The sequence below is a fragment of the Coniophora puteana genome (assembly GCF_000271625.1).
Source record: "Coniophora puteana RWD-64-598 SS2 unplaced genomic scaffold CONPUscaffold_7, whole genome shotgun sequence".
NCBI lineage: Eukaryota > Fungi > Basidiomycota > Agaricomycetes > Boletales > Coniophoraceae > Coniophora > Coniophora puteana.
Genome location: NW_006913059.1, coordinates 1,726,888 through 1,735,880, shown reverse-complemented (window position 1 = coordinate 1,735,880; position 8,993 = coordinate 1,726,888). Strand labels below are relative to the sequence as shown.

Sequence of the window (8,993 nt, the reverse complement as noted above, 5' to 3'; positions counted from 1 at the left end):
AGACACGGAACCTTCCACATGTTCTTACGGTAAGCACAACCCTAATCTGAAACAAGCTTTCCAAAGATAGGACATGGCAACACGAGTAACGCCACAGCTTATTATGAGCACGATGCTTCTATCGCATATACAGCAGTCCTTTGATCCATAACACGTTGCTGCAAACTTCAAGATCCAGCTAAACTTGGTGAGAAGCCTAGGTAGGGCTCGAATATCATCTATAGACACTCACCATCCCACCGGTCCCGACGACACATTTTGTCCCATTCAGCATGACTGCTTAACCGCGCCGACGCCAGCATACAAGCGCTCCGCATCGGGTATGATCCAGTAAAGTTGCGTGCCTCTGTTGCAACTGGGTGTCTGCACCAACGTCCGATAAGCTAGCTGAAGCGTGGATGGTAACAAAGTTTTGTGATAAAGACGTGAGAAAGGTGGGACATTTAATCTGCTGCGATTGTTGGCCCGCACACACTTCGCACCTGAGTGACACCAGAGTAGAGGCTTATGAAGCCTATCACGGTATTAGGGCGTGTGAGGCTTGTCAAGCCTGCCGCGCTTGTTAGCCGAGCACCTTCCGTTGCACCTAGGTGTCGCGGCGTTTGGCGGCGGAGATATTACCATACTTGTACAAGTCCTATTCTATCGTATCCGGCCTCTATGTCAAACGTTGGATTAGATTAGATTATGATTAGAACGCGAAGATAACGGTCTGGTCTCTGTCTGACGTCACCCGGGCTGCCCGAGTTAACCGCTCCCCCGTTCCCCCGCTCCTCCCGCCTCCCGCCCTCCGCTCGGCTCGGTCCGCGCTGCCGACGCGCCCTCGCCTATTCCCTTGTCCCTTCCGCCGCGCCCTTGTCCCCTCCGCCGCTCCCTTCAACGCCGCCGCTCTACTCAATGCCGCCGCTCTCTTCAACACCCCCTATGTCCACCTGTCTCGCCTCCTTTCCCTCAAGCGCGCGTGGTAAGCTTTGCGGCTGTAAGCACGCTCCCACCATTGATATAGTTGTATAGCGCCCGACAGCACAGCATTGGGGCTGCGGGGGATCGGAAACAATCGAAGCGAGCCAATTACAGCCCTGGCGCCTGAATTGGTATGCAGACTTCGGAGCCTTTATTGATTACGTGAGTGTTCACAAAATTTTCTCTAAGTCTCGCATTGTATAGGATAAGTCTCAGAACCATTATAATTCATTGATGTTTGCTTCTACTCTAGGACTAAGTATCTATACTAAACAAATGTACGATTATAATGTGTGATTATGCTACGAAAGCAAGTACTAGTACATATCTAAGGAGGGATTATTAAGAAGGTCACTAAAGTAGCCTGAGGGCGTGGGTGTACTCGACAATGCCGGTGAGGCTGATGAGTCCATGTATAAATAGTTTGGGTTATCTATGGTATATGGGGGGTGCATATGGGCGTTAGCGAAAGCTGGTGACTGCTGGTACTGGGACTGAGACTGAGAGAGGGCTGGGGAGAACTGAGATTGCGGGAGGGCCGGGGGGAATGACGACGATGGCGTTGGCGACAGCGTGAGCAGTGGGGTAGACGGCGGGGGATGGGTGATGGCTGAGTTGGCCGTTGGTGGAGATGCGGGCGTGGAGGCGGCGGCCCCCGGCTGAAGCGTGGTGTTCGTACGCCTCCTCTTCGTCCCGGCGGCTTTCAGGGGCCCTGCTAGCACGCGCTGGTCGTGGGCAGCCTTGCGAGCATTCCACTGCTCGTCGGAGAGCTCCCGCCAGAAGCAGTCGCCAGTCCTGATGGCGGTCTCGATCTGCTGCAACAGGCTGACCGACGACACGTCATTCGGGTTCTTGATGACTCCACCGGGGTAGCCGACGAGCTCCACGCCCCACCTGATGACGGTGCCCTCGTGGTTTTGCCACTCTACCATGGCCGGCAACTCCTCGCGCGAGATGCCACGGCTCTGGAGTAGTTTACCTGTCAAATAAACTAGTTAGATGTTGACGTCTCGACGAGTGATAGTAAGAACTCACAAAGTCTATGTAAAATCTGCTCGCGAATTATCCTCCTGAGCAGAGTGGTCTTCCTTTCGCCGGTAACAGCCGCTAGCTGGGCAATACCACCCGCGACATACGCGTCAAGTCGGAGGGAGAGCTCCTCGACCGTGTGCTTGAAAAGCATCAAGCACGCGTCATCGAGGCGCTTAGACGTCGTGCTGCGGGGCGCGTACTGGTCCATGACATCGTTGCGAGTGACGATATAGCATATATGACAGTTGGTAGCTTGTTGGAGCTCCAAGAGCTGTGAAATACGAATGTCAGGCGGGATAGTGCAAGGATTACAAATGAATACATACGACGGGGTCGATTTTCCGAAACGTCCCTTGAATGGTGTTACCGATATGCTCCGAGCGAACCTTCTTGACGACCTTCTTGGCTTCGGAAGCCTTCTGCTCTTGAGCCTGTCGGGATCGCTCCGCCCACTCAAGCTTCTCCTCAGGCGAGAGCTTCGCCCACTCCTCTGAGGCTACCTTTGACGCAGATACCATCGCCCCGGAGCCGCCTACGTTTTCCTCTTCAATAACAGTGAGTAGTTACACTTTGTATGAGATGCTGGGTACTTACCGTGGTTGGCAACACGCGTTGCGTGGATGTGTTTCACGAACGCGCCGAAGGCGTTTGACCGGGGCTGAGCCTCCTTAGCCTGCTGTTCGGCGCCTAGAAAGACTTGTGTTGAAACCCATGGAAGCGGTCTATAGTGTACATTAGCAATCATATGTAATAGAAACACTTCTGTGACTTACACGTCGTATGCCTCCGAAATATCCATCGCTCCCTGCAAGCCCAAGCTGCGTTGCTTTGAAATGGCCTCCATCAACGCTTCCCTCCTGCGGCTAGATTCCCGTATCTGCTCTTGTGTGCGCTTCGCCTTCGACGCAACGGGCGGGGGGGTACCTTCTGCTGGGGGTGTGGAACTCATGGTTAGGTAGGCGAGTACAAGGAAACGGAGGAGAAAAAATGTAGTTTCATTGGGGCTAAACAAACACAACCACAGCAATAAACAAAGTACTCAGGGTGACATTCGCGTAGCTAAGACCTGCCAGTGATGGCGACAAAGGGTTAGAATGAAGTAATAGGGGTGAAATGAAACAACTCACTAAGGTAAACTGACAGCTCAAAGTCGACGATACAACTCAGCAGCACTATCCATCGTCAATCCGGCCTCGACGAACAACGCGATCCACAGCGGTCGCTCGAAGATCAGTGCAGCACGGACCTGAATGAGAGTCCGGCTGCCAACGCCAAGACGACTGAGGTACCGTAAAGCCGATGAGCTCAGCGACCCTTCGTCAGCAGCGCGGCGAGACTCCGCCGCACGGCTAGACTCAGGGGCTCTTGGGGACTTCAAGTCCACCTCGAGCGCTTTGCCCTTTCCTTTGGACAACGAAGCACGAGGGTCCGACGGAGCTACAGATTGTGAGTCGGCGCCGTGTTTTGTGTGCGAAGACGCTGGCGTACTCGGGGACCGGGCTAGTGACAGGGCCTTTGACTTGCCCTTGTCTTTGGACGAGGAATGGCGAGGCAAAGGTGAAGGCGAGGGAGGTGATGAAGGAGGAGATGTAACAGGGGGTAGATTACTGGAGAAGATGGCCGGAGTATCGTAGGGAGTGAAGGGGGGAGAATCAGCACCGTTGTAGCTCGTGTTGTTATCTATAACAACGAAGTCCGTGGATGAAATGGTCGCCGAGGGTGCGTAACGTGAGGATGAGACAGAGGGGCTCGTGAGCACCACAGGCGAGGCAGCCTCCTGGGCTGGATGACTTTCTGAGGGGCGATATCGTGACAAGGGCAGTGTTGCAGGAGCAGGAGGGGGGAGCACGGCGTTGCTGGTTAAGGGTGTCGAAAGCGATGAAGATACCGTGGAAAGCGTAGACGAGCGTGTCGAGATGACGGAAGAAGGTGTGCTTAGTCGAGGGCGATCCCGAGGTGTGAGAGGGAGAGCCGGAAGGGAAGGTGGGGTCAAAGAAGGCTGTGGTTGTAAAGCCGGGACAGATGGTTGGGGAGCAGGCTGGGACTGAGGAGGAGGCAGGGTCTCTCGCATAGTGGCACGGCCGTCCACTATAGTGTAGCCAGCCCCCGGTGTTACAGAGCGGAGTCGTTGGCCAAAGGTCTGGATGTGCTGGGCCGCAACGTCTTCGCGAATGATGGACTGGAGTCTTGTGATTGCAGAACGAACGTGGGGGTGGAGGTCGGTGTGGTAGCTGGAGAAGGTTTGAAGTTCAATGCGTGAGGTATCGAGAGGAGCGTCCGGGTTCCATTCAGGTCGTACAGCAAAGCCAATGAAGAGGCTGTCGGTCATACGAGACATGGTCGTCACCTTCATGCTAAGTCAGTACTAGAGCATACACGAGGACATATGACGCACCGAGTCTTCCATGTCTAAAATAAAATCTGTCCACACCGCATGTCGATCGTCTGCACCTCGGCAGAAGGAGTGGTGAAGTTGTGTCCAGCGGTCGATGCCACTGGTGGAAGGAGCACCAGCCCCTGAGCGACGTGAGATGCAGCGGCGGCGATAGCATTCGCAGCGGATATCCAAAGACGTTGGGCGCGCGTCTTGACTCTCGATCCACGATCGAATATCAGAGGGGTGGCATGAGGTTGATGCAGAGGGATGCGGCTGAGCCATAATTAGAGGGTGGTCGTGCGCTGAGTGTTGAAACGTTGACAGCAGCTGGACTTATCAAGGATCATGTAGATGGCGCCTCGTGCATCACGCGGCGTTCGTCTGCACACCAATCCACACGTTTTGATGCACTTCACCGTAATCCTTCTCTCAAATCACACATCATGTTGCACGACGTAAATCTCACTTCCTTCAAATTTTTGATGGGTACATGTACATGGTAAAAATGCTCATTAATTCGTAAATAAAATTAGTTCATGTTCTCTACAAAGGTCGAGAGGCTGTGCATATGAACATGAAGTTCATCGTCTTCGAAATCAAGATGATCATCTACACTAACTTGAGAGAATGCAAAATCACCGTGCTGCCCTGCTGTTGTCGTGACGCTACCATTGCCATCAGAAAGTTCAACGCTTCTTACACCTGTGTACCCCGGCAGGCACTCCAGCATGTTCAACTTGGCAAGGTGGACCTTGTTCGCACGAATGCGCCCGGTGAAACGAGCCGCGAGAGCTGCTGAGAGGGGTGGCTTGACCTCTTTGAGCCGTTTCTCGTGCTGCTCAATGTCAGCATTCTCAGTGAGAACCCACGCTCGAAGCCTGCCAGCTTCGACGTTGAGTCTGGTGATCTCCTCGCGCGCGCGCAGGATCTTGAAGTGTTTCGTTGCCGCGTCCCGATTGATGGGCTGAGCCCATGGCTGCTCGCGAACGTTCGCCTGAGAATACGAATGCTTGAGGATGTCGAGTTCAGAAAGAAACGTGTACTCGATGATATCGTCCCACTTGATCTGCGTGGCTGGTGGATCCATCTTGGCGGCAAGGGTATTGTACCGTTCCAGAGCGGTCCGAATGGCGGACGACCGCTTCTGGATTGCCTTCCCAATTGAGGTTCGAATCTTATATGCTGTGGGGAAAATGTTAGTTAACATCAGTCGCAAGCGGAAGAAGCTCACCCGTTTCAGCAATGTGTGTCTTTGCGAGCTCTTGTAGCCGCTGGACAACCAGAAGCTGAAGGCGATCAGAGGCCGCGTAGAAGTCTTGGTGTTGAAGGTACTCGGCTGCAGCGCGATATTCAGCTGATGATCTTGCCCATGTCTCGGTGATACCGAGACTTGTCTCAAGTTCGATAACGGCTCGGTTACGAACCACGAACTCATCAGCGGCCTGCCGTCGGGCGTTCTCGAGTTTCAGTGTCTCGGTCGTGTCGATAGCGTAGTCGGTATCTCCAGTCGTATGTTTGAAGGGCTCAGCCACGCGCTGCCACTCGATGCTAGATTTTTTGTCAGAACATCATCCAAAGGTAAAAATAGGGGGCGTACTCTGCTTTTTCACGAGCCTCGAGGGCTCGAACGTACGCAGCGCTAAGCTTACGTTCATCGGGTTCTTCCTTGAGGCTCATCAAAAACGAGCGCTCGCACTCGGGCCACGTGTTGATGTCGGACTCTGTGATCGCCAAGCGACTACATAGTTCCTTGACAGCTGGCGTGTAGTCGGCGATAATGGTGATCGCCTGGCGGTATTTCTGATATAGAAAGGTACCTGAGCATGAAGTGAGTAGAGAAAAGTGAGTAAGTAGAGAATGAATGGCTTACTGAGGTCACCATAACGATCCTCATCCCACTGCTGAAAATGAAGGTCGAGACTTTGAAGAAAATGGAATGGCGACGCGTAACGGTTGATGCGGGCGGTGGAGTTTGAGGATGAGAAAACACGCTCCATGACCTCGAGGTCCGAGAGGCCGGCGCCAGGGAGGTAAAGGGGATGGAAGCTCAGCTGGCATAGCCGACTATGTGCGTACCCGTGGAAGGCGTTGACGCATATCTTCAGATTGTACTTGCGTGCCTTGTCGCCAAGGAGGGGGCTGGAGTTGACGGTTTTACTGAATGCGCAGCCAGTGTCTTGCCCAAGGTTGACGTCTTTGCCGTGCGTGTCAAGAAGATGGCCGACGACCGCCAGGCCATACTTGGCACTAAAACCATCAGAAATTGAACTAAATTAAAGCTGCAAAATATCACTTACAGTTCACCGCTACGAACCATCTCGCATATCTTCTGCATCAGCCCATGTCGACAGGCCGACGCGAAGATTCCGGTGGTTTCGTAGATGTCGAGCGCCTTCTTGGGGCCGTCAGGTCTACTGACGCGGAAGTCCGAAGTGCAGCGTCCCATCTGATGGCTGTCGTGATCCTCGTCGTCGCCGTCGCTTGGATCTATCTGCGGGCCTCGAGCAGAGCTGCTCACTTCGTCCTTGTAGATGTCGACTTCTTCACGTGTGATGATGTAATCACTTGCAAAGGACCGCTGATCGGCAGATCCCGCGGACTCGACTCGGCGCGCGGAGTTGTTACCGTCGGAGGCGTATTGGACAGCTGGTACCAAGGGTACCTCGCCTGATATCTGAGTGTTCGTTAGTGGGAATACCGGCGTGAAGTAGAGCAAGAACATTACCTTATAGTGACAACAGGGGCAACTGTGCAAGGAGCGCCAATTTGAGGTGTTACGGCCCATCTCCTCGTTGAGCCGGCTCTGGATAGTACGTAACAGGTGTAGATACACGTCGAAGGCGTTCGAGAAAGCCTCCCGTAGTTGTGATGAGTAGCTGAGCTAAATCACCGGTAAGTATCTATCACGTCATGTCCAGGCGAGCCAATAGAGTACTTACATCACTGATGTCGCATAGCATGCGAACATAAGGTTGGATGCCTAGCTGGGCGTGTCGTCGGCGCAGTCGATGGTATACCTCCAGGGTGTGGAGGTCAATGGCGGTTTCGGGGGCTTCCGGGGTGCTGCCTAATAGACCAGCGCAAATTAACGCGACGTTTGCAAGCTCTTGATGACCCTGGGGCACAGTGGAAGAGGTAGTCTCTGTAGTAGAAATTCAGTAATAATACTAATAATTCAAATGGATCTACTCACTGTTGATAGACAAGACGCGAATATGAAAGACGTGGAGCGGGGAGTCATCGGACGACTCGGGTGGGCTAGAAGTCCCTGAAAGCCAAAGCAGATATTGCTCTACGAGAGCATCATGCTGCTGAGTCCACGATTGATGGGCACGCATGACGCGTTCATAGCGAGTACGAGCCCGGAGACCTTTGATGATGCGCGTGTCCGTTCTTCTGGTCATGCAGCATGAACTGAATGATAAGAGGATGGACTTACTTCATGAACGAGGCTTCCAATGCCGCCTGAATCCCCTCATCAATCTCCCCACTAGCATATGTGCCACGACCCTCCTCATCCTCGTCTTCGCGCTCGTTCACAACGTCCATGTAGTCGTCGTCGTTCTCACCAGGTGCGAGAGGGAGGTCCGAGGCCGAGAAGCCGCTGTCGGCCTCTACACCTATGGCCATGGCAATATCATTATGGATGGAACGCGACGCGTGCGTTAAGTCTACAAAACCAACATTAGTGTACCACTAGTAAGACAAACGGAAGGAGAACAAACTCACTATTGAGGGTACCTTGGCGGGCGTCTCGAGCTATGTCGCCACGCCTGCGAATGGCTCCGCGCGTCCTCCTCGTTGATGTTGCAGAAGCAGCCTGTACTGGCTGCGATGATCCCATCCTTGTGCTATTTGCACCTCCATCGAAGATGGTGCTCTTCACAGGGCGCTTGAAGGCGTTGCTGTAGTTTGACTTCTTCATGGTAGCAGAGAAAGGAGGGGTAGGCGAGGGCGGTTGTAAGGGGAATGGCAAGAGGGCGATGGCAACGTGTACGGTGTGTACAACGCGGACTGATTACCTAATGGTCAGCAACGCGTCCTACACGTTGAATCTGCATGTGACTTACCAGGCGCGTGGCCTTGAAGACAATGGAGAGGACAAGGGCGCGGCGGCGTTGAAGGGAGCGGCGGAGGGGACAAGGGCGCGGCGGAAGGGACAAGGGAATAGGCGAGGGCGCGTCGGCAGCGCGGACCGAGCCGAGCGGAGGGCGGGAGGCGGGAGGAGCGGGGGAACGGGGGAGCGGTTAACTCGGGCAGCCCGGGTGACGTCAGACAGAGACCAGACCGTTATCTTCGCGTTCTAATCATAATCTAATCTAATCCAACGTTTGACATAGAGGCCGGATACGATAGAATAGGACTTGTACAAGTATGGTAATATCTCCGCCGCCAAACGCCGCGACACCTAGGTGCAACGGAAGGTGCTCGGCTAACAAGCGCGGCAGGCTTGACAAGCCTCACACGCCCTAATACCGTGATAGGCTTCATAAGCCTCTACTCTGGTGTCACTCAGGTGCGAAGTGTGTGCGGGCCAACAATCGCAGCAGATTAAATGTCCCACCTTTCTCACGTCTTTATCACAAAACTTTGTTACCATCCACGCTTCAGCTAGCTTATC

At 53.8% G+C, this 8,993-nt stretch overlaps 3 protein-coding genes across 3 annotated transcripts; all 3 read right to left on the bottom strand.

Annotated features, from left to right (window-relative positions):
* Window positions 1-1,317: 1,317 nt before the first annotated feature.
* Window positions 1,318-2,944, bottom strand: CONPUDRAFT_154699 (uncharacterized protein; the record flags this gene model as incomplete). The annotated part of the gene is made up of 6 exons (XM_007771382.1): window positions 1,318-1,363; window positions 1,444-1,942; window positions 1,999-2,266; window positions 2,322-2,539; window positions 2,590-2,717; window positions 2,769-2,944. The coding sequence occupies 6 exons, from the start codon at window positions 2,942-2,944 to the stop codon at window positions 1,318-1,320; spliced, it is 1,335 nt and encodes a 444-aa protein (XP_007769572.1).
* Window positions 2,945-5,072: 2,128 nt separating this feature from the next.
* CONPUDRAFT_24180 (uncharacterized protein) lies at window positions 5,073-5,676 on the bottom strand (the record flags this gene model as incomplete). Its single annotated transcript, XM_007770766.1, has 2 exons — window positions 5,073-5,554; window positions 5,604-5,676. Coding segments are annotated over 2 exons (555 nt in total), but the record flags the coding sequence as incomplete, so codon positions are not given.
* A 313-nt stretch (window positions 5,677-5,989) lies between these two features.
* CONPUDRAFT_27209 (uncharacterized protein) lies at window positions 5,990-6,636 on the bottom strand (the record flags this gene model as incomplete). Its single annotated transcript, XM_007770770.1, has 2 exons — window positions 5,990-6,189; window positions 6,243-6,636. Coding segments are annotated over 2 exons (594 nt in total), but the record flags the coding sequence as incomplete, so codon positions are not given.
* Window positions 6,637-8,993: the final 2,357 nt, after the last annotated feature.